The sequence below is a fragment of the Schistocerca americana genome, chromosome 8 (assembly GCF_021461395.2).
Source record: "Schistocerca americana isolate TAMUIC-IGC-003095 chromosome 8, iqSchAmer2.1, whole genome shotgun sequence".
NCBI lineage: Eukaryota > Metazoa > Arthropoda > Insecta > Orthoptera > Acrididae > Schistocerca > Schistocerca americana.
In genome coordinates this window covers 66998974-67023631 of record NC_060126.1, presented here as the reverse complement: position 1 = coordinate 67023631, position 24658 = coordinate 66998974, and the positions used below count along the sequence as shown (strand labels likewise).

General features: G+C 44.8%; 1 protein-coding gene across 1 annotated transcript in view; it reads left to right on the top strand.

Moving 5' to 3' along the window:
• Window positions 1-24658, top strand: part of LOC124545381 (lysocardiolipin acyltransferase 1-like) — a 311775-nt gene that overhangs the window by 173013 nt on the left and 114104 nt on the right. Inside the window, exon 2 of the mRNA XM_047124291.1 lies at window positions 12563-12806. Within this exon, the coding sequence (XP_046980247.1) occupies window positions 12609-12806 (198 nt within the window). The 5' untranslated portion in view covers window positions 12563-12608. The remainder of the gene's footprint in view (window positions 1-12562; window positions 12807-24658) is intronic.

Here is a 24658-nt window from a genome sequence, read left to right as displayed (position 1 = left end):
GTCTTTTCATAGATCTATCTACACCGTTCCTAAGTTATTATGGGCCCTTTTCCGTCTGTGGCAAAATTACGACGCCGTCGAGTAAGGTCGAAATGTTTACTTCTTTTTCTTGAACTTTAATTTTGTCTCACGGTTTTGTTTGCTGCTTGCTCACACCCTTCTCAACTACAGCTTTCCTTTCGTTTCCTTCGGATCTTGTAACTGCAGTATGGTTTCTGTACAAGATGATGTACTTTCAGTATCTCTGCTGTAACCGTAAGGCTCTCGATACCAACCTCCATAAGCCGAAATACGTGTTTTACACTGGAGCGGACACCAGAAAAGATGTGTTTCGGAGAGAGCAAAGCGTTTCTCGACTCGGTCTTACGAGAGTAACACTCTCCGTGGCGCAGAAGTCTTTGCTTTTATTTTTTACGAGATGACTTAATCGAACATAGATATAGTACTCGAGTGCCGCCTAAATAAACGTGTGACGAATTACGCAGGTCGTTTTGGCATCTTCTCATATTCCTGCCTTAATCTAGCTTATTAGTAGTCCATACTGACCGAGACTAATGTGCATTTTGTTCAGCAACGGATCTGTAAGTGGTGATTTACACTTTCTAAAGATAAGGTCACTTCGGCTGCTATCTTTTCCAAAGCCTGGTTTATGCCGTCGTTCCACCTTAAATCGCGCGGTACAGATATTCCTAGAGGATATTAGATTGGAAATACTTCCTAATATTTAGCAAAATTATATTTTATCAGTCACTAACCGTCTTTCGGCTTGTTAGGAAATCTTCAGGTGACAGCTGGATGTCGCAAACACAGATATTACTGCCGTTATGGTTCCTTTGAAATGGGACGGCCGACTTTTTTTCTCATCCTCCCTAAATCCGATGGGACCGATGACCTCGCCGTTTGGTCCCCTAAATCCGCTAACCAACTAACAGATATTACATGTGCGGGAGATTCAAAAGGTACAACAATGATGACAGAGTGTTTACATAGGAAATCATTACTTCTTCTTTTCCTTCAGTGTTTATCCCGCGTGCCTGGGGGTCCGCTACATGGGTCCGTTGTCTCCATTTCACTCTATCACGGGCTACGTCTGGGTGGATGTTCACGCATTTAAGATCTTTAGGAATTGTATCAGCCCAACGTTGCTTAGGTCGTCCTTTGGGTCTACTTTGGGACTTCAAGTAACCCACCTTGGCAATAGTCATCTCCGTCCCGTAAAACATGCCCAAAGACGAAGACGAATCTCACGCATCTTGTCCTGGATCGGTGCAACACCAAACTGTTTCCTAATGCTGTCATTAGAAACGTGATCTAACTTAGTGAGGCCCGCTGTCCACCTTAGCATCTTCCTTTCCCTTACACTTAGGCGGCATTCTGTCTCAACTGTAGTCGGCCAGCACTCACAACCATACAAGGCGAGAGGTTGTATGACAGTCCGATGGATTTTTGATTTTAAATTACCTTTCATCCTGCGGTCGCAAGTGACTCCGGCTGTTGTTCGCCACTTCATCCAGGCTGCCTGAGTTCTGGTGTTGACCTCTTCGGTGAGTCGGCCGTCAACGGTGATCGTGGAACCAAGATACTTACTCACACCAGTCAGATTTTCACCATTAATCGCGATGGTCCCCATTTCATGTCTGTCTGATGTCATGTACTCGGTTTTCTTCAAATTAAGCCGCAAATCGTGTTAAGCCAACCGGTCACTCCATTCTTGAGTTAGGCTTGAAACTTCCCCTTAAAAAAATTTATGCATGACTGTGCTGATAAACCTCTTACATTATTTGCTTTTCAACCGTGCGGTTCTAGGCGCGTCAGTCTGGAACCGCGAGACCGCTACGGTCGCAGGTTCGAATCCTGCTTCGGGCATGGATGTGGGTGATGTCCTTAGGTTAGTTAGGTTTAAGTAGTTCTAAGTTCTAGGAGACTGATGACCTTAGCTGTTAAGTCCCATAGTGCTCAGAGCCATTTGAACCATTTTTTTGAAAGATTTTGATAAAGAACAAACAATGTATTTACCTTAATAGTGTTCAAAAGTCATAATATATATATATATATATATATATATATATATATATATATATATATATATATATATATATATATATATCAGTTCATGACATCCAGTCTTACAAATTTACTGTCTCTGATGAACACACGTCCAGATCATCCGTTCTCAAAACTCCGCCATCTCTCTCCCCACATCCACCACTGCTAGCGACTCATCTCCAACTGCGCAACGCTACGCGCTGTTGACATCCAGCTGCCCAACACTACAATACCAAACAACAATGCAAACCAGCCACAGAATGCACACAGCACAGCCAGTGATTTTCATACCGAGCGCTACGTGGCGTTACCAATATAAAAAAACTAAACAGCCTACTTACAGGCTCTGCAGATCAAGCTTGTTTTCTGCTGCCAGCATCACGTCGTCAGCATAAAGTAGGGTCCATGGTAATGGCCGGTGCAGACCAGCTGTCACGGTGTCCATTACGAAAATGAACAGAAGTGGTGATGATGGAGAACCTTGATGGATGCCAACTGTGATGGGGAAGTTCTTGGACAGTCCTGAGGTTGTACGGACATAACTTCATGGCTGTGCATAAAGTAACTGCACACAGTTAATAATCTGCTCTGGCACATCATGCTGTCGAAGTGCTAGCCAGATGAGACTGTGTGGCACCCGATCAAAGGCCTTCTCGATATCCAGGAATCCTTTTTTTTAGTTAATGTAGCAATTCGTGGATGACAAGAAAATGTGATTGTTTACTTTGCAAACACCCTGTTTCCTTTGCAAACGCCCTACACGTCCTTTTTTGTCCCTTTGTGTGAATAATGTTTGAGTCGCACGTCATTTTATCAGTGTCTGCGGCATTCAGTTGTCACTTGAAGTTAGCTTCACCCCCCTTTTTTTCTGCTACTCTACTTATCGCATTGATGCCGTCCTCTAGGAATTATTCTTGTTTGCCAACCTCTTCATCTCAGAGTAGCCGTGCGGTTAAAGGCGCTGCAGCCTGGAACCGCAAGACCGCTACGGTCGCAGGTTCGAATCCTGCCTCGGGCATGGATGTTTGTGATGTCCTTAGGTTAGTTAGGTTTAACTAGTTCTAAGTTCTAGGGGACTAATGATCTCAGCAGTTGAGTCCCATAGTGCTCGGAGCCATTTGAACCATCTCAGAGTAGCAGATGCAACTGCGTCAGCAATTATTTGCTGGATGTCTTCCTCCACAGTTTTTACCCTCTACAGTTCCCTCTGGCACCATGGAAGTCATTCCCTGATGTCTTAACACGTGTCCTACCATTCTATCCCTTCTTCTTGTCAGTGTTCTCAATATATTCCTTCTCTCGCCGATTCTCCGGAGAACGTCCTCGTTTCTTATCTTATCAGTCCACCTAATTTTCAACATTCTTCTGTAGCATTACATCTCAAACGCTTCAATTCTCTTCTTTTCCTGTTTACAGTCCATGTATTACTACCATACAGTAGTGTGTTCCACACGTACTCTCATTTCTCCTACTTATCAATACTTCCATCTTTCTTCTATATACTCTCAGTCCGTATTCTGTGCTCATTAGAGTGTTCCCTCCATTGAGCAAATCATGTAGGGCTTCTTCACTTTCACGTAGAATAGCAATGTCATCTGCGAATACTAATCACTGATATACGTTCACATTCAATTTTAATTCCACTCTTGAACCTTTCTTTTATTTCTGTCATTGTTTCTTCGATGTATAGATTGAATAGTAGGGGCGACAGACTGCATCCCTATCTTACACCCGTTTTGATCCGAGCACTTCGTTCTTCGTCTTCCAGTCATACTATCCCCCTCTTGGCTCTTATACATGTTGTATATTAGCCGTCTCTCCCTGTAGCTTACCCCTATTTTCTTCAGATTTCGAACGTCTTGAACCATTTCACATTGTCGAACGCTTTTTCCAGGTCGCCAAATCCTTCGAACGTGTTCTGATTTTTTCGTTTGTCTTGCTTCTATTATCAACCAAAACGTCAGAACTGGCTTTGTGGTGCCCTTACATTTCCTAAAGCCCAACTGATTGTCATCTAACACATCCTCAGTTTTCTTTTCCATTCCTTGTTCTTGTCAGCAGCTGGGATGTGTGAGTTGTTAAGCTAATTGTCCGGTAATTCTCGCACTTGTCAGCTCTTCCAGTCTCCGGAATTGTGTGGAGGATATTTTTCCGGAAGTTTGATGCTATATCGACTTATACATTTTACACACCAACGTGAGTAGACGTTTTGTTGCCACTTTGCCAACGATTTTAGAAACTCTGACGGAATTTTACCCATCCATTCTGTTTAATTTGATATTAAGTCTTCCAAAGCTCTTTTAAATTCTAATACTGGATCCCTATCCCTTCTATATCAACTCCCGTTTCTTCTTCCATCACATCGGAAAAATCTTTCCCATCAGAGGCCTTCAGTATACGCTTTCCACCTATCCACTCTATTTTGCATTTAACAGTGGAATTCTCATTGACTCTTATTGTTACCATCCTTATTTTTAATTTCACCAAACGTCGTTCTGACTTTCCTATGTGCTGAGTCAGTCCTGCTGTCCTGCTAAACATCCCTAGGCCCACTGTTTCCGATGCGATAGTGAAGTGGAAACGTGAAGGGACACGTACAGTCGTAATGTGTAATAGGTAGACATCTGTCCAGACCATCACACAGGAATTCCAAACTGCATCAGCATCCACTGGAAGTACTATGGCAATTAGGCGGGAGGTGAGAAATCTTGGATTTCATGGTCACACATCACGCTGGTAAATGCCAAACGAAGCCTCGATTGGTGTAAGGAGCGTTAACAAAGGACGATTGAACAGTGAAAAAACGTTGTGTGAAGTGACAAATCACGGTACACAATGTGGTGATTCAATGGAAGGATGTGGATATGACGAATGCCCGGTGAACGTCATTAGCCAGCGTGTGTAGTGGCAACAGTAAAATTCGGAGACGGTGGTGTTATGGTGTGGTCGTGTTTTTCATGGAGGGGGGTTGCACCCCTTGTTGTTTTGCGTGTAACTATTACAGCACAGACCTACATTGATGTTTTAAGCACCTTCTTGCTTCCCACTCTTGAAGATCAGTTCGGAGATGGCGATTGCGTGTTCCAACACCATAATGCAAGGCCTGTGGCGGAGTGGTTACATGAAAATAACATCCCTGTAATGGACTGGCCTGCACAGAACCATGACCTGAATCCTATAGACCACCTTTTGGGTCCGAAGCTCGTGGTCGTGCGGTAGTGTTCTCGCTTCCGGCGCCCGGGTTCCCGGGTTCGATTCCCGGCGGGGTCAGGGATTTTCTCTACCTCGTGATGACTGGGTGTTGTGTGCTGTCCTTGGGATAGTTAGGTTTAAGTAGTTCTAAGTTCTAGGGGACTGATGACCATAGATGTTAAGTCCCATAGTGCTCAGAGCCATTTTGAACCACCTTTGGGATGTTTTGGAACGGCGACTTCGTGCCAGGACTCACCGACCGACATCGAAACCTATCCTCAGTGCAGCACTGCGCGAAGAATGGTCTGCCATTCCCCAAGAAACCTTCCAGCACCTGACTGAACGTATGCCTGCGAGAGTGGAAGCTGTCATCAGCTGTAATGGGCCAACACCATACTGAATTCCAGCAATACCTAAGGAGGGCGCCATGAATCTGTAAGTCAGTTTCGGCTGGTGTCTGGATACTTTTGATCTTATAGTGTATGAAGCCAGTGAAAATGAAAGACCACTTGAAAAGGATCCACTTCAATAACAGAAGCAAAAATTTTGAGTATTTCAAAATACTGACCGAATTTGAATATTTACAAATAAAAAAAAAAGTTTTGCATCATCTCGGTTCCTAGAGTTTCGGAACCTGTACAGAAAACTGGAATAGAGCTCAACATAAACACTATTTCTGCCCTTTTATTGCTCATGAAAACCACACATTGCATGTTGTACCACCATACAGTGAGACCTTCAGAGGTAGTGGTCCAGATTTCTGTACACACCGGTACCTCTGATACCCAGTAGCACGTCCTCTTGCATTGATGCGTGCCTGTATTCGTTGTGGCGTACTACCCAGATTGTCCCACTCCTCAACGGCTATTCGGCCTAGATCCCTCAGATTGGTTGGTGGGTCACGTCGTCCACAAAAAGCCCTTTTCAGTCTATCGCAGGCATGTCCGATAGGGCTGATGTCTGGAGAACATGCTAGCCACTCTAGTCGAGCAATGTCGTTATCCTGAAGGAAGTCATTCGCAAGTTGTGTAGGTTGGGGGCACGAATTTTCGTCCATGAAGACAAATGCCTCGCTAATATGCTGCCGATACGGTTGCACTATCGTTCGATAGGTGACATTCACGTATCGTACAGCCGTTACGGCCCCTTCCACGAGCAGCGGCGTACGTCGGCTCCATAAAATGCCACCCGAAAGCATTAGGGAACCACCTTCCTGTACTCGCCGGACAATGTGCCTAAGGCGTTCAGCCTGGCTGTGCTGCCTCGAAACACGTCCCCGACGATTGTCTGGTTGAAGGCATACGCGACTCTCATCGGTGAAGAGAACGTGATGCCAATCCTGAGCGATCCATTCGGCATGTTGTTGGGCCCATCTATACCGCACTGCATGTTGTCATGTTTGCAAAGATGGACCTTGCCATGGACCTCGGGAGTGAAGTTGCGCATCACGCAGCCTATTGCGCACAGTTTGAGTCGTGACATGACGTCCTGTGGCTGCACGAAAAGCATTAATCGACATGGTGGCGCTGTTGTCAAGGTCCCTCCGAGCCATAATCCGTAGGTAACTGTCATCCACTGCAGTAGTAGCCCTTGGGCGGCCTGAGCGAGACATGTCATCGACAGTTCCTGTCTCTCTGTATCTCCTCCACGTCCGAACAACATCGCTTAGGTTCACTCCGAGACGCCTGGACACTTCCCTTGTTCAGAGCCCTTCTTGCTACAAAGTAACAATGCAGACGCAATCGAACCATGGTATTGACCGTCTAGGCATGGTTGAACTACAGACAACAACAGCCGTGTACCTCCTTCCTGGTGGAATGACTGGAACTGATAGGATGTCGGACCTCCTCCGTCTAATAGGCGATGCTCATGCGTGGTTGTTTACATATTTGCGCGGATTTAGTGACATCTCTGAACAGTCAAAGCGACTGTGTGTGTGATACAATACCCTCAGTCAACGTCTATCTTCAGGAGTTCTGGGAACTGGAGTGATTTTTGATGTGTGTATATTTGAAGACATGCCACAGCACTTCTCTTAACATACCAAAGAAAGGCAAACCGTATACTATTGGTGAAGAGATTATAATACCAATATCCCAGACTCAGGGCCGAAGCCAAACATTTCATACTTGCATTCCCATATTCATACATAATTGAAGATCGTCTTAACGACGCAAAGGCACAACCGAATATCGATAATGTTGCCAGGAGCAACACGTGACTCGTGTTCCACGTTAAACTGCAGGTCCCCTTTCCCCGGTTGGTTAGGCACATTCAAGTGACCGATGTGGCGTCCACACGAAATTATTATTATTATTATTATTTCATCCAACATAATTCATGTTATATTTTCTAAGATAACTGTGTATTTTCGTACTACGACACTTAATATTTAAGAGCTATAGGCAAATGTCCATCTATCCATAATTTTGCTCTTATATTTTAACATTATACTAACAGTGGAAAATATCTCTTTTTTTCTGTTAATGTTATTGAGTGGATTTTATGAATTATGGCTATAAATTCTTTCGTTGAGTTACGCAGTCTCCTAATTTCTTCGCATCATAAATTATTTATTTTTGTTAAATACTTAATCTGGCGGTCGATAATTTAATAGCCCTCCTCGCTGCGTTGGCATCAATATTAGCAAAACCAACTCACATAGCAAGTATAGGCGTTTAATAACAATGCGACCATTTGCGTGATAATACAAAATGACAAAGTGGCTCTTAAAAATCACATACAGTAGTTACCTTTAGATCTGACTGATGCAGGTTTGTATTCGGCCGGTTGACTATTTCGATCATCTCGCTTCCTACAAGATGTTACATACGGTGAAATGTAATAACGATGGAGGAATTGTGACTTTACGTCAATTTTTTAAATTTGTGTTCATTTGTTCACTTCACAGTACTCATAACCCAGCTCGCACGCTTGCGCCCATTTCACTCCATTTTAACTGAACAGCACTGGATTAGTGTGTCCAGCCAGTGACGCCGTGATAACAGCCACAGCCGAACCACGGCGCGGCCAGACTTCTGCTTGTCACCGGCACAGATCAACACGTGCTGCGGATACATTAGTCGCGGTACAGAGATGTGTGTATACATCGACCTTTACATGCAAAGAGTCCAACACAGTTTACTACTCTTGTTAAACGTTTCACATCGTAATTATAATTTTGTCTTTTAAGCGATAACGAGAAGCAATAAGCGTTATATTAATAGCGTGTCGCGAGTGTCATTACTTTCACCTGTGTAGTATCGTCAGCTACAGTACTTCGCCATGAAGGAGGCGTGCTCAGCAGCTCCATTACAGTACGAAGGCAAATATTCTATGAAGGGGTCGGCAGGATGAAAAGGGGGTACTTTTCAAAATATGGAATCTTGTGAACGACTCGTACTAGAATCCTGCAACAAACACCACTAACATTCTAAATTATCCTACTTTCAGGTTGTTAATGTCAATAGGCATTGTTCCATTTAAAAAAGTGTGTGTCTCTACAAAAAAATACTCTTTCTAAGCATTATTACATTCTGTGGATTGGCTAACAATACGAGCCCCTGACTAATAATTCGTTCTGTGAAAACCGCACAATAATAGCAGTTTCCATGTCCGCATTACACGCGGTGCTAGTTTTAGGTGATTCACCCTGTAGATATTGTAAACATAAGTGTTGTATAACACTCGCCTGGGGCACTCCACAAATTACCGTTATACTCACCCATGTGCCCAGTCCCACCTTGTCGAAGCTGTCTGTAAAGTCGACTGAATCAAGCCTTACTACAGTCGTCAGTGTTTTCCTGCTCAATTTGTATGTTCGCCTCCATGTTGAGGATCTTTTTCATGCGTTGGAGCTTCAGAAGCTGATTTCTGCTTCATTGCATTTATCAATCGGCATTAATCAGCAATCAGCACCACGGTAAAGAATAAGGTGCACCAACAAGAAATGTGATTTTAATTCCTTTTCAGAATAAAATTCAGTCATCAACTGCAAATATATTTTTATTACCTCTTACCGGTTTCACAGATTAATTTCTCACTTTCAGACGCCTTCAAAATAAGTGCTGTTATAAATCCTTATACCTTGGCCATACATCTATATGGGGTACAAAAAGCGTATTACAGAAACTTAATTCGTATTGTGTAGCAGATGTCTTCATAAACGTATAATGTCACATGTTCAGAAATGTACATACTGTATATGATATTGTCAACACACTGAATCAAATTAGTGTATATGTCAAGCTGTTGTAATATTTCATGAAAATGCACGTGTTTTTCTTCATTATATTCCAGTAGGAAAAATTTTACCGACAACGCCTGCAGACGCTATACTTGCTAATTGTACAGTTACTTTTATTTCAACAAAGTTTACCTTACGGTGAACCATAATTAAATCGATCGTAGTTATTCTTCACAAAACGTATTCTGGAACAGCCGACATCCTCCCATACTGCACGGATATCTGAAACGGTTAAGGCGACTGCTTATTGTTGAAATGGGAAATCGGGGTTCGAGTCCCGGTGCGGCACAAATTTCCATTGTTGTCACTCCCTTATTCGGCCAATGGTTGTTCGTGTTCTCTGTATGACCTGTCGAAGGTTGGTTTTCAGGTGCTGCACGTTACTGGGACCCGACCAGACTTCGCTCTGGCCATTAGAGAGGAATGGGCAAGACGCGTGCCTGCATCTTACTTTATCTCTGCCGTATCGTACACGCCACTTCCAAAGTCGTGTAGACCCTGGGCTTTTCACGTCTCACTGTGTCGAGGAGCAACGGGAAAAATCCCCTGCGGGCAACGAAATGTCGACAACAGGTGTTTTGCACATTGTTACAGTGGGCGGGCAGGCGAAGCTCCTGTGAATCAGTTGTGAACTGAACGCTCGTCAACAACAATAGGTGAGCGAGCAACTTCGTCTGTGCAGGGGGTAGAGAATCCGACACCCAACAATTTTAGCTCTTTTAGCGGTGGCGTCAAGCGTGCAAACAGGTCGCTCGGACTGTGGAACTGTGATACACATCAGGATAGGCTGATAGCAGGCGACGAACACTGCAAGAGGCGGTGGCGTTTCTCGATTGCCAACGGTGCTCGGTGCAGGCGGATTGTGAATACACGCTACTGAATTAGAACATTACGAGCACTGTCCACCTCCTGGTGAGGTAGCGGTCATGTGATGCAGTAAGGAAACTATGTAAGTGGAAGAGGCGAATGGGGAGTCGACCTAGCGACGATACGAGGCTCAAATGGGGAAATCCACTGACAAATGACTTACGTTATCGACTACTGACTAGGAACTAGCATCTCGGAAAAGGTGAAGCTGATGGGTGAGCATTTACGGAAATGTGGTTGAAGGATGATGAAATCACGAGTACACTATAGAGTCTAAGATGTCAACAGCGCATCACAGAACGTGATCGCTGGACGGAAGGTCGCTCGCTCCATAAAGCAGGATAGGCGGCCATCTGCTTGAGATGTGGCAAGAGAGGATGGTGCTGGTGCAGGCGTAGGCATTCCGGAGCACAGCGTTCAGCACTCGTTGTCGAACATGGAGTTCCACAGGAGACTGCATGTTCCCGTGTCGAGCCAATGACATCGTCATTATAACATGGGGTATCCATTGTGCAAAGCAACACATTCCGTTCAGCGCGATGACCTTACGTTCCTTTCTGGGAGGGCCTGTTTGCCTGCACAGTAGCACTCTACTGGTCGACATCAGAGCCAATGTCGTCCTGCATCGATAACCTCCGCATCATCCGTGTACTGCCTCCCGCGCAGTGCGTTCTTTATTGGGTCAACCGTGGTAGTTGGAAGGTGCGATGTCCAGGCTCTAGGGTGGACGAGGAAGAACAGTTCGATGAAGTTCTGTGATCTCCACTTGGGGGTGCTGACTTGTGTGAGGCGTTGTCGCGGAGAAGGAGAAGTTTGTTTACATTTGCGTGGCGACGAACACATTGCAGGAGTCGGCTTTGTGCAGCCGGCTAGCAAGCGGGAGATAGTACAGTTTGCGCAATCTCGTTGCGATGATGACAGACGTCTCGCCCGACGACTCAATGTGCTTTTGTTCACTGCCAGGTCTCTGTAGACATTCTGAAAGTGCCTTTGAATATCAGTAACGCTCTGGTTTTAAGTCAAACGAAACTCAATGGTAGGTCTCTGCCATTTTAATGGTTACGTATAGCGCTGCGAGCTATCGGGACTTGCTGAAACTATAGGGCCTGAAATGGGACAGTTCCATTTGTCTCACAACAAAATCCGCATCTTTTCAACACAAATCGGGAGAGAAACAGGTGTCGCCAATGTAAACATTACTGCGACTATCAGCTCTCTTTTATGATTGATGTCTTACCCAAAAGTGATTGTATTTTACATCATAGTATCTGGCTGTGTCACAAGACCAGAGTGTTGTTATAGTAGCTGGGGAGCACTATAGTGCTAGGGAAGCAATTGATCCCGATCCAAAATCAACGGAAAAATCTTGCATGCTACTGGGCTGCAGTTCCACGCCTAGAAAGCACTGGTCCGTAATTTGAAGGAACCACAAAACCTCTGCATAGACGTCTGGTACCACTCATCTCCAAAAACCTAATGAAGATTTGTGGAATCCAAGACATGCAGAATCGCTGCTGTACAGTGTTCCAGGAACGAAGGAGCGACACAGTATTAGGCAGATGTTCATAATGTTCCATGTTGTAAATGTATACAGGGTGAGGCCAGACACACTGGACGCGACGAGCCTACACGGTGCACTGTGTACCTCCTCAGATGTGGTTTACTCGCTGAGCTCGGTCGAGAGTGTAACTAGTTTCTTAGTCGTTATAGTGTCTGATGATCTCTCCAACACTGGAGGCTGAAACGTTAAGCTCAGAATTGTCCCTGCAATAAGATGAGTGTAAGGTAGCATGATCCTGTGGTGCGCTGTCCCACAGGAGGCGTGTTCGCTCTGGTGCTGAGGCTCTCCAGCGCAGTGCAGCAGGTGTGAGGGTGGTGGCTGGGCAGGCGGTGATGTTTGGTGGTGTCCCACAGGAGACGTGTTTCCCCTGAGGCTGAGGCGCTGCGGCGCGGCGCGGCATGCAGGGTGTGTGGGCGGCTGGGCAGGCGGTGATGTTTGGTGGTGTCCCACAGGAGACGTGTTTCCCCTGAGGCTGAGGCGCTGCGGCGCAGCGCGGCATGCAGGGTGTGTGGGCGGCTGGGCAGGCGGTGATGTTTGGTGGTGTCCCACAGGAGACGTGTTTCCCCTGAGGCTGAGGCGCTGCGGCGCGGCGCGGCATGCAGGGTGTGTGGGCGGCTGGGCAGGCGGTGATGTTTGGTGGTGTCCCACAGGAGACGTGTTTCCCTCTGAGGCTGAGGCGCTGCGGCGCGGCCCGGCATGCAGGGAGTGTGGGCGGCTGGGCAGGCGGCGGCGCGCCTCTGCCGCGGCCTGTGCTTCGTGGCGCTCTGGTACAGCAGCATCTGCGCCGGATTCCTCTTCATCTTCTGCCCGCTGCTGCCGCTCGCCCTCCTGCACCAGAAGCTCTACCGCACCATCACCGACGTCGTCTTCTCCATGTGGGAGCTCTACCCGACGGTAAGTGACCAGCACAACTATCGAATCACAACTGCGGGAAATGGTCCCCCGAGGGTAAGGAGCAAGAGAGGTCATATGGACATACGACAGGAAATGCAAAGGTACACCCCCTTGTGTATTGAACCGAGGACCTAGGAACGACGCAGGGGCTTCGTCCCGCCGTAGCCCCACAATAGGACACAGCAGTCCACCCACCCCACCGCCGCCCCACACTGAACCCACGGTTATTGTGCGGTTCGGTACCCAGTGGACCCGCCCGGGAACGTCTCACACCAGGCAAGTGTAACCCCAAATGTTTGCGTGGTACAGTAATTATGGTGTATAGGTTAAAAACAGGAGTTCAGCCCATCAGTTCACCTGATGATGGCGACATGTATGATCGCCGAAATATTGTGCCCGTTGGACACTATAGACCGGCAGCATACCTGTGGATTATTTGATTAAAAACATTCTTGGTTGCAATTTGTTTATTTTTCAACTACGCGTTTCGCCTTATTTAGGCATCTTCAGGTTATCTTAATTGGGTATTTCTTAGAAGGATCCTTTAGATCCTAAGAAATACCAAATTAAGATAACCTGAAGATGCCTAAATAAGGCGAAACACGTAGTTGAAAAATAAAAAAACTAAAATTGCAACTAAGACTGTTTTTAACTAATACTGTTAAGCACTGGTTTGTTGTACGCCGCATATGGATTGGAAGAATTTCTAATTATGGTGTACGCGTACGTGGACACACTGTTTGCAAATCAATCGCCGACATAGTATAACTGAGGCGGAATGAAGGGAAACAGTCTGCATTCGCCGAGGCAGATGGAAAACCGCCTTGAAAACCATCCACAGGCTGGCCGGCATACCAGACATCGACACCAATCCGTCGGGCGGATTGGTACCGGGGACCGGCACGCCTTCTCACACGGGAAGCAGCGCGTTAGTCGGCGCGGCTAGCCGGGCAGGCACACCCCGTTGCAGGTTGAGATAAAAGATCTTTGAAAGCGGAGGTTTCGACCTTCACCATATCCACATGTAGGCTACAGAGGATCGTCTCGGTACTTTGGTAAACGAACCGTCGGCACCGGTTTAGCGCCAGTGTGTGAGTGGTGTTTATTGGGAGCACCTCGTGGGGCCAACCGTCCTTCCACTACGCGTCACGTGCGAGCCATATTTGCTCTTCGTACAGGTGACCCAGCAACCCCTGCTGGAAGACGTGTCTTTCTCGGTAATTGGCATAATGTGGTTTCTACGTGACGGTGCTACAGCTCACTTCCACATTTCTCTGCGGAGGCATCTCACAACACCTATCCTGTATGATGGATCGGACGAAGTGATCCAGTTGGATGTACCACCTGGTCGCTAGACACTAACCCTTAAAACCGAGCGAGGTGGCGCAATGGTTAGCACACTGGACTCGCATTCGGGAGGACAACGGTTCAATCCCACGTCCGGTCATCCTGATTTAGGTTTTCCGTGATTTCTCTATATCGCCCCAGGAAAATGCCGGGATGGTTCCTTTCAAAGGGCACGGCCGACTTCCTTCCACGTCCTTCCCTAAACCGATGAGACCGTTGACCTCGCAGTTTGGTCTCTTCCCCCAAAACAACGCAACCAACCTTAAAATGTTAGCCCGCTGGGGCACCTGAAACAAGTTGCGTTTGGAGGTCCCACTCCAGATATGCAGGCACTGATGCAGTGCATTCGTGCAGTCTGTGACTTCTCTCAGTTGCAGGGTAGCGCATTCGAAGGTGGGTGCCACTTGCTGCTGCGTATTGTCCATGCATGTTTAGAGGCCCATCGAGCTCACTTGGAACTGCTTGTCTGGTGGTGATCTCCTTACATCACATCATTGCACTTTATAGGCACCGTGACTTAGTAATACTTCGTAGTATAGACACCATGCATTTCTGGCCGTGTGTTTGTATGACTTTTTCTGCTCTCTGGTATCATTTCCTGCACTTCTTCCCCATTTATCAAAGTCGCCCTGAATATTGGATCCATGCATAAGGATGTATCCTGCCTACTGTGACTGCATCGTTTCTAATAATAGAGTACTGTTTTATTCCTGATATCAGTAAGTCTTTATCTCGAGTCACAAATAAAGAATGTAATCAAACACTAGGTTATTTTCCTATGTTAAAAATGTTCACAGATGGTTTTTAATGTGATTGATTACAACATTTAAATGGCATTTACTGTCAATGTTCTCACAAAATATCTGTTACTTTTATGTATTTAAAGCTTAAAAATCATTAAATATCTGGATCTGGTCACGTTATCGGAAACGCCATGCTGTTGGCTCATGTTCGGGTGATGTCACAGGCTAGGAGTAAGTCAAAGCTATACGTCTGTTATAGGAGCGTTAGCCGAAGTTACGAGGTTTTTGCATACTTTTTCTGAAAACAGTTCAACTATTTAGTGATGGAAAACGCAGTTACAACTTTTAAGTAACAAAGAAAGGAATTTTGAGAACAGTGATACAGGAAGCCATGCGAAAGTATATGCGTTTATGCTGTATCCATTTAGAACGGCGATATGTGCAACGACGGACATTCTGCAACATCTTTTAACTCGCTCAGAGCTAAGTAACTGTACAACTTTTGCAAATGGGTCCGTATATAATAACTAGATTGTAGACTGTCAATTATGAGGTACGATCCAAAGCAAAATATAATTATTCTAGCACAACTTAGTGCTGATTTCACCTGTAGAACAGTCCGCCCCAGTAGCTGAGTGGTCAGCGTGACGGATTGCCGTCCTCTGGGCCCGGGTTCGATTCCCGGCTGGGTCGGAGATTTTCTCCGCTCAGGGACTGGGTGTTGTGTTGTGTTCATCATCATTTCATCCCCATCCGGCGTGCAGGTCGCCCAATGTGGCGCCGACTGTAATAAGACCTGCGATATGGCGGCCGGACCTGCCCCGCGAGGGGCCTCCCGGCCAATGACGCCAAACGCTCATTTCCATTTCCTGTAGAACACACTCAGCAGACAACCTGCTTCTAACAGGCGTTCGGTGGCGCAACGGATAACGCATCCGACTGCAGAGAAAGAGGTCACATATTGCAATCCAAGGACGGTCATGTATTTTTAAAGGTTTTACGTGAAATACGAAAATAGCGGCAAGAACTGATTGTAGCAGTTCTTTCGATTGTGGGACGTATTATACATACATTATACATAGCTTCATACTGAGAAATGGACAACAGAGGATAAACGCATTTACTTTGCGAACAAACGATTCACCTTTTTGGAAAGCATTGCTAGTAGTGACAATGTCACTATACGCCCACAGTACGACGAGGTGTCGGGTAATGAGGTCATACGAAGATGGTTCAAGTGGCTCTGAGCACTATGGGACTTAACATCTGTGGTCATCAGTCCCCTAGAACTTAGAACTACTTAAACCTAACTAAGCTAACGACATCACACACATCCATGCCCGAAGCAGGATTCGAACCTGCGACAGTAGCGCTCACGCGGTTCCAGACTGAAGCGCCTAGAACCGCACGGCTCATACGGAGTGATATAAAGTGTGTGTAACATGCAGATGACGCAAACGTAAGGTGTAACGTTGCTCTTGGGGGGGGGGGGGGGGGGGGGCAAAAAAAGAAAAAGAATTGTTATTTTATATTTTTTTTTGAAAAAATGTGGAAAAAGTGGATATTTTGGTGGGTCACTTGGCAATAGAATCAGGAATTGATTACACCACTACAATAACATACGTTGACCATTAAATACCTGAATAAGAGAAACATTATCATTTCTGTGCATTTTTATATTCGCGATGTAGTCATACCCGGAACAACACTAAGGGACCATAAGATTTATGGACTTTTAAAGAAATGCAACACTATACAATTGCAAAAAAAAAAAAAAAAAAAAAAAAATGGCTCAGAAATAATAGGAAAACGATAATGTTCCTTCTGCCTCCTGCTGCGTTCGGCCCATCAGCGTGATCGTAATTTCTGGTGATGAACTAACACAAAATAATTATCAATTGAGTGAATGAGGAGATAGAAATCATCAAGGTTAATTTACTAAAATAAGCACACTTATCTGTAACACACGTTTTTTTTAATGCTACGTACCTTTTCATATTAAATTACAATAGATGACCATTGTGGTTAAATACTTTATGCATAACAGTCAAAATGTCCTCTTGATGCTGTCTGTTCGTAATCAGTTACAAGAAACTACATGTTTTCTGATTTGAAAAAAAAATAACAATTAGCATATTCACTCAATATTTTCACATAAAATATAAAATACAGTTGCTGAACGCAGCAAGTCCGCGTCCGCCTTTCATAGAATACAAACAGTAAAAGGTGAGGCGCCAAAAGCCTCATTTGTCTTGAAACAACAGAATTCTTTTTTATACCATTAATCGTTACATGTACATAAAGATTTACAGGCACTGCGAAGAACGGCAAAGATAAAGAATAATAGACTCTGTCATTGCTACGCGAAGGTTCATTTCTTTTACTTTACAATTATTCGATAACTTAAGGCCATCAGGCGTTTACTATTGAGCTATATTAATGTTTGTGGGGCGAAAATTACTAACATTACAAAGGGCTGTGACGTTTGTGAGTGTAAATTAACGTTGACGTCTGAAGCAGACGTACTTCATCTTTGTGTAAGATGTTGAAACGACAAAAGTTTAAACAATGAAGATTCTAGTTGGACAACACAAAGATAAAAACATTGTTTCTCATACAGTAAAAAGTGTGTGGTCACATTAACAAGAAACTTCTTGAACGTAGCGTGCGTGAACAGCGACTGCAACTATAAGCGCATGTAAACAGCAAGGAAAACACACCCCGTCCTCACAGCTTTACTTCTGCCAGTACCCCGTCTCCTACCTAACTTTACAGAAGCTCTCCTGCGAACCTTACAGAACTAGCACTCTTGGAAGAAAGGATATTGTGGAGACATGGCTTAGTCACAGCCTGGGGAAAACCACCATACCGATCAAAAACAGAATAATATTGTGTCGTGCTTGGGTAGCTCAGTTGGTAGAGCACTTGCCCGCGAAAGGCAAAAGTCCCGAGTTCGAGTCCCGGTCCTGCACACAGTTTTAATCTGCCAGGAAGTTTCATGGTGGTTTTCTGATTGTGATTTGGTTAGCATTATGAGAGGACTATCGAGTCGTTTTACAAATAAGTTAAAATGTGCTTTCGGGTTAGATTAGAACTAGCGACCTGTGGACTCTACCTCGTAAAATTCGACTGTCTACCGCTCGAACAACTGACGTGTTGTTGTGCAAAACGACAATGTTCACAGGGAGCTTAATTTCGTTGAATGACGCCATCCTTCGTTACAGTGGAAGAACGTATCTCGGAGGCAAGTTAATGTTAGCTTCTGAGTTAATTAAGTTAGTAAACTTGTGTGTCGACGTGGTGGCAATTTGCCGGTGCAGTGCAGCCACATTCTGTGCATCTTCTCATTCTCTGGAATACTCAAAAAGACTTTTCCGAAGTTTTTGTAGATGTATTTGTACAATACGGTACCACACATCAGTTGTAACCTATTCTCCGAAACGTATATTCCAAAACAAGACATCACTGTGTATTAGCATTACTACAGTAGAAGAAAGCCAATGACGTCACAGGCATCACATCACTCGAATGGGTCGTTTTAGCGGACTAACAAATTATTTAAATTGCATTTCCGTTTTTATGTAAGAATACTGAATTTCAAGAGAAAGAGCATGTTAAGGGCATAAGGCGACATAATTAATCATTTAAAATAATTTCCAGAAAACAGTAACTACTCTATTATAAAATCACTAGCCTAGCTGAAGTGGTACTTTTCCCATTTACTTTCTTCAGTTGAAGGAAATGTGTAATTCATCGTCTAATTTGTCTAGCATATAACTTATTCACAGTATATTCTACTGCACAATATCTGGCGTTTCGCTTTCTACTGCAAAGACGAATAAGTTTCGTGATTGTTAAATACGTAAACACAATACATGCTATTATCCATGCGAGAAAACGAGTGCACACTAGCCTTACAGGAAATTCAATGGTAAGTGTTACGAATATTGACTTACCTTCTTCTTTTCCGGTTAATATTTCCCATACATGATGTTGTTTATAAGTTTTTGTGCTGGAGCCTACCGGAAAGATTGATCAGAATTTAGGTATTCTGTTGTGAAGTTTACATCTTCTTCTCGTTTCGTCACCATATCAATAGATTTAAATATTATTTTGTTTTCCTGGTGATATCATATTCTGTATTCGTTGCTTTGTTTGTTGACCCATTTATATTGCCATAATTGTTGGCTCGCGCAGTCAATCATTATTTAAGTAGTTTCGTTTTGTAACTAGAAACAATTTTTCGAGGATTTGTCGCTCTGTCTTTACTACATCGCACAACTCATTGGTTAAGACGATTCTGCGGGAGTGCGGATCAGTCCGATAACTGTCAATTCCAAATTGCATCATATAACAGGAGAGAACATTCTACAACAAGCTGTTAAGTTGATACGATAGGGGCTAGAGACTTGATGATGAGATGTTGACCACCTCAGGCATTCACATCTTCTCAACTAGAAAAGCTGCCACTTCACGATCACTAGACTCCGCAACGATGGATCCAAGGGTTGCACCAGACACGTAAACCATTGACATATAGAATGTAAAAAAATCTACGTGTACAGAATCTTAGAATGTTTAGAGAAGATAAAAGAAACACTTCCTTACGTGACAGCCGGCCGTGGTGGTCGAGCGGTTCTAGGCGCTTCAGCCCGGAACCGCGGAACTGCAGGTTCGAATCCTGCCAAGTGCATGGATGTGTGTGACGTCCTTAGGTTAGTTAGGGGACTGATGACCTCAGATGTTAAGTCCCATAGCGCTCAGAGCCATTTGAACCTAACGTGACAAATGTCGCAGGTGCTACTTTTTCGCCTGAGGGTCGTGAAGGTTTTGATGTAATGTTTTTCAGACACAATGTTCAAACTGCTGAGTGATGATGGTGGTGTTTGGTTTGTGGGGCGCTCAGCTGCGCAGTCATCACGACCCGTACCAAGTCCCATTTTTTACACAGTCCAACGTTTTACGCAATACAATCCAGCCACTGTCGGGAATGATGATGATGATGATGATGATGATGATGATGTCAGCACAAACGCCCAGTCACCAGGCAGAGAAAATCCCCGACCCGGCCAGGAATTGAACCCGGGACTCCGTGATCCAGAGGCAGCAACGCTAGCCACTGGACCACGAGCTGCCGACTCTGCCGAGTGATGAATATTGTTTTAGAGACGTTGCTGAAAATGTTATTCATTCATATTAATGCCCAACTGGCATCTGCACGCTAATGATTGTCTAACACGTTGAAAACAACCAGATGCTACACGAACAACGCTTGCAGCTTCTGCGAAACGGGCAACCAGTTGTGCAGTACGGGATAACGAGGTTAAGGGGTTGGTTGGCACGCAACTTCTCTTTCCTGCCGCCGTGGAGCTACAGTGCTCTCATCGTGATAGTGGAAGTGTACGTAAAGGTGAATCACCTACCAAAACTTAAGTTCGCTAAGGAAGTACCACTGATCCATCGTTTTCCTGAACGCTGAGTAAATGTTTTCATCGTAAATGAAGAATTCACCTTACGCGACACAAACAGTCGAGGAGCCTTCACAAAGATTATTAACAAAACCAAGAAACACTATTCTTCTACTCGGACGGATGATAATAGAAAATTGACAAGTGAAAGTCACTGGCTGAAGGCCAGGTTTATAAACAAGTTAATAACACAAAATAAAAATGCTAGGTCTCCTTGAGACTGTCTTTAAACAAAGTTCAACTAAACGTTCAGTTCTTCCATCTACGGACAAAGTTCCACAAAAGCTTTAAGTTCTTTTGTTGCAGTTCCATTGCAACAATCTACAGTTAGTGTACTACAAGAGTAATTTGAGCCAGGTTTTACGACATCCACACCAACGAAGACAGGTTTGTCAACAGCTTCTTCTTAGGGAATGGCAGTCCATTCTTCAGAGTGCTGCACTGAGGAGAGGCATCGATGTCGGGCGAAACCTGGCATGAATTCGGCGTTCCAAAACATCCCAAAGATGGTCTATTGGATTTAGGTCAGGACTGTGCAGGCCAGTCCATTACAAGGATGTTATTCTCGTGTAACCCCTCCGCCACAGGCCGTGCATTATGAATAAGTGCTCGATTGTGTTGAAAGATGCAATCACCATACCCGAATTGCTCTTCAACAGTGGGAAGCAAGAAGGTGCTTAAATCATCAATGTAGGCCTGTGCTGTGAAAGTGCCACGCAAAACAACGGGTGCAAGCCCCCTCCATGAAAAACACGACCACAACATAACACCACTGCCTCCGGATTTTACTGTTGGCACTACACACGCTGGCAGATGACGTTCACTGGACATTCGCCATGCCCACTTCGTCACTCCACACAACGTTTTTCCACTGTTCAATCGCCCAATGTTTACGCTCCTTTCACCAAGCGAGGCGTCATTTGGCATTTCCCAGCGTGATTTGTGGCTTATGAGGAGCCGCTCGAACATGAAATCCAAGTTTTCTCACCTACCGCCTGTCATAGTACTTGCAGTGGATCCTGATGCAGTTTGGAATTCCTGTGTGATTGTCTGCATAGATGTCTGCCTATTACACTTTACGACCCTGTTCAAATGTCGGTGGTATCTATCAGTCAACAGACGAGGTCGGCCTGTACGCTTTTGTGCTGTACATGTCTCTTGACGATTCCACTTCACTATGACATCGGAAACAGTGGACCTAGGGATGTTTAGGAGTGTGGAAATCTCGGGTACAGACATATGACATAAGTGACACCCAATCACGTGACCACACTGGAAGTCCGTGAGTTCCGCGGAGCGCCCCATTCTGCTCTGTCACGGTGTCTGACTACTGAGGTCGTTGATATGAAGTACCTGGTAGTAAGTGGCAGCACAATGCACCTAATATGAAAAACGTATGTTTTTGGGGGTGCCCGGATACTTTTGATCACATAGTGTATCTTCCTGTGCTGCTGTGCGTCCTCGACGGTTGGCAAGGAAGATTGTCGAATGACATCCACCTCCATCGGCGTCAGTTCTGCAGGTACAGGCCGGCCTGCAGAACTGGTTGATGGCTGCAGCTGAGACGACTGAGTGCTGACTCGTTGTGACTTCTCCTGAGTCTCCGTCTCTGCAAAAAGAATGAGATGTAACCATTTTGTATTTCGGATTTTGCCTTTGTGGCGTTTTGGTTGACATGTTTCTGGAACACCGTGCCATTCTTCAGTGTGACTTCCGCCATAGCCATTTCGAGGGATTTTATTACTTTTCCAGGGAGCCACTGTTGACATATGTGAGAAAATGCGAGGGCCCAAAAAGGATTTCGAAGCGTATAAAGGTGATAAGTTTTTCACGATGTTTGCTGATTGATTGACAGATGGATGATTGTATTTGTGATCCATGGGGTCCAACAAGTAATTTTTCTGCTGGTGAGGCTCCCTCTTGCGGAGTGGAATGATATGGAACTTGGAAGATTTTGATATATGATTCTTATATGTGCTGGCAAATCGTACTGGAAGGCTATTAGAAACTGCATGGAAAGGTGTTGTATGCAGGATGACATTAATAAAACGGACAAACTGCAGGGACGAATTCCTGACTGGAAATGAAGGAAAAAAGGTCCTATGACCAAATGTCTTGAAATCCATCATTGCCACAGTAGATGGCTCTGACGAATGACTTCCTTTGACCACGTGCCGTATGTTCCTTGTGTGTTGCAGGTTGTGTGATTGACGCAGAATACTGTAAGTAGCGCAATGGTCCGGCATACGTGTCGGGAACAAGCCAGGATAGTGTTTGTGTATGACCACAGATCGAAACGGTCGAGAGGCAGCACAGTTATACCCAAACAAGCACTCTCACACACGTCCAACACTCTAAACATTCTGCGTGGTGTCTGTTTGTTGTATATCGTGTCTCCCTACGACTTTCGCGCAACGACGCTCTGAGCGTGTTTTTTAGGGAACTGACTAGTTTGAACCTGGGACCTGTTGCTGGTAAGGAGACGTCAGACCACACATGACATGTAGAGTTCGGAAGAGTTCAGTGAGACTAGCGATGATGTAACCAAATACTTAATGATTTCAGCATCAGCTCCACTGCACTCCCTGTAAAAGAATCTTAATACTAACTAAATTTAGTGGAAGGGGTTCAAGGCTTTCCTATTTTTAGTTACCTGGTAAAATAACGTCGAAAAAGCAATTAAGTTTACCATTGGAAATTTTATTCTACTCACAAAACATTGTTTATAAATTGCACTATTGATAAAAGGAAATGTTTTAATACAGGATGGTAAAAACCAACTGCGTTCAACAAAAATGTGAACGAATATTCCCTGAATGGGTTTCCAAGTTCTACAATGGATCGAAGGATGACCTATGCCATATCACATCTATAATCTAGGTTTAAATTAAGTTTCACAAGAGAGAAAACTATCAAAATGGTCTACAGTGACCCTCAATTATCTTTAATTACTTATCTAACTTGTCGTAAATTACAGTGGCTGATGTGGCTTCTCAATAACTAGATAACAGAAAAATCATCGCTTTTCAGATTTTTACTTAAAGTGACAAATGTGAACACCATGAGCTTTAATTGACGATCGACACTAGTATTATGTAAAGGGGATGTACAGATGAGACTTCTGCAGTTCTGAGTGAAGCCTTATGCGCTCAAAAATGCGCCATCGCGTGCGTTCATTACCTTGTCGGTGTTTGTCAGGGGGCGGCGGCCGGCGCAGCTCCGTCCAGCTCGCCCTCTCGGAAGCAAAACTGTCCTAACTTCTCCTTACTACAATTTACCGAAGTTGGTTTAAATAAAACTATCTGGCTGTGTTTTCATCTGACCAATCAGGGTCTCAATGTTAACCTTAAGCTCCGCCTACAGAAATTCTGTCTATCCAATGAGAAACGTTATACTTTTCGTGGTGGGGCAATGTTTTTAAAGTTTGAAACATAACAGAGACGCGAAAAAGTCTCACGCTAAAACTTGCAGCTGGTGTGGTCCTTTTAGGGTTATCGTAAGATCTATACTGTTCTTCTGGAGGGCTCTAGCTTTTAACATGGTCTGGGGGGTGGTCCTAACGTAACAGAGACGCGAAAAAGTCTCACGCTAAAACTTGCGGGTAGTGTGGCCCTAGCGGTTAGCAGGTGACGTGGGTGTCCGTCCGTCCCTTATCGTAGGGCCTTCCAGCTTAACACGGTTCTCCCCTCGGAACTGCGTCTGTCTCACGGTGGAAAGGTGTGACATGCATTTAGGCATTCTTGTGTTAGTCTGTGGTATTCCATTTGCTCACTCGTTACTCGTATTACTTTGGTTAATTTAATGTCACGATTTATTCGGAGCTATGTGACATACTACTGGGTTTGCTTATCATGTCAGGGTTTTCATGGAAGGTGTTGGATTTACAACACATCACACAACATTTCAAGCCCTTCTTGGGCGTTTGAGTGATCATGGTTATTTTCAGACAGACGAACATGCAGGAAGGTGGGGGGCTGTACGTGCAACAGATCTGGAGGAGATAGGATATTGAGAGGAACTAATACAAGCTCCAGGCAAGTTGCCCGCCAACATAGTGTAAGCCAAAATACGATTATGTGTCTTCCACTACAGGATAACCGCTACTATCCCCATCACCTGCTGTCCGTGGAGTCCGCTTTGAACGTGTTGTGTAACGTGGGTGCGATGCAGTTCTGTACTGTGTGCCAGGACGATTTGTTATCGTTGCAATCACGTCTATTTCCACACACATGTTTGTGGAGCTTTTTTCCTCCATTGACAGTCTGGAATCCATCCCTGCAGTTTGTCGGTTATA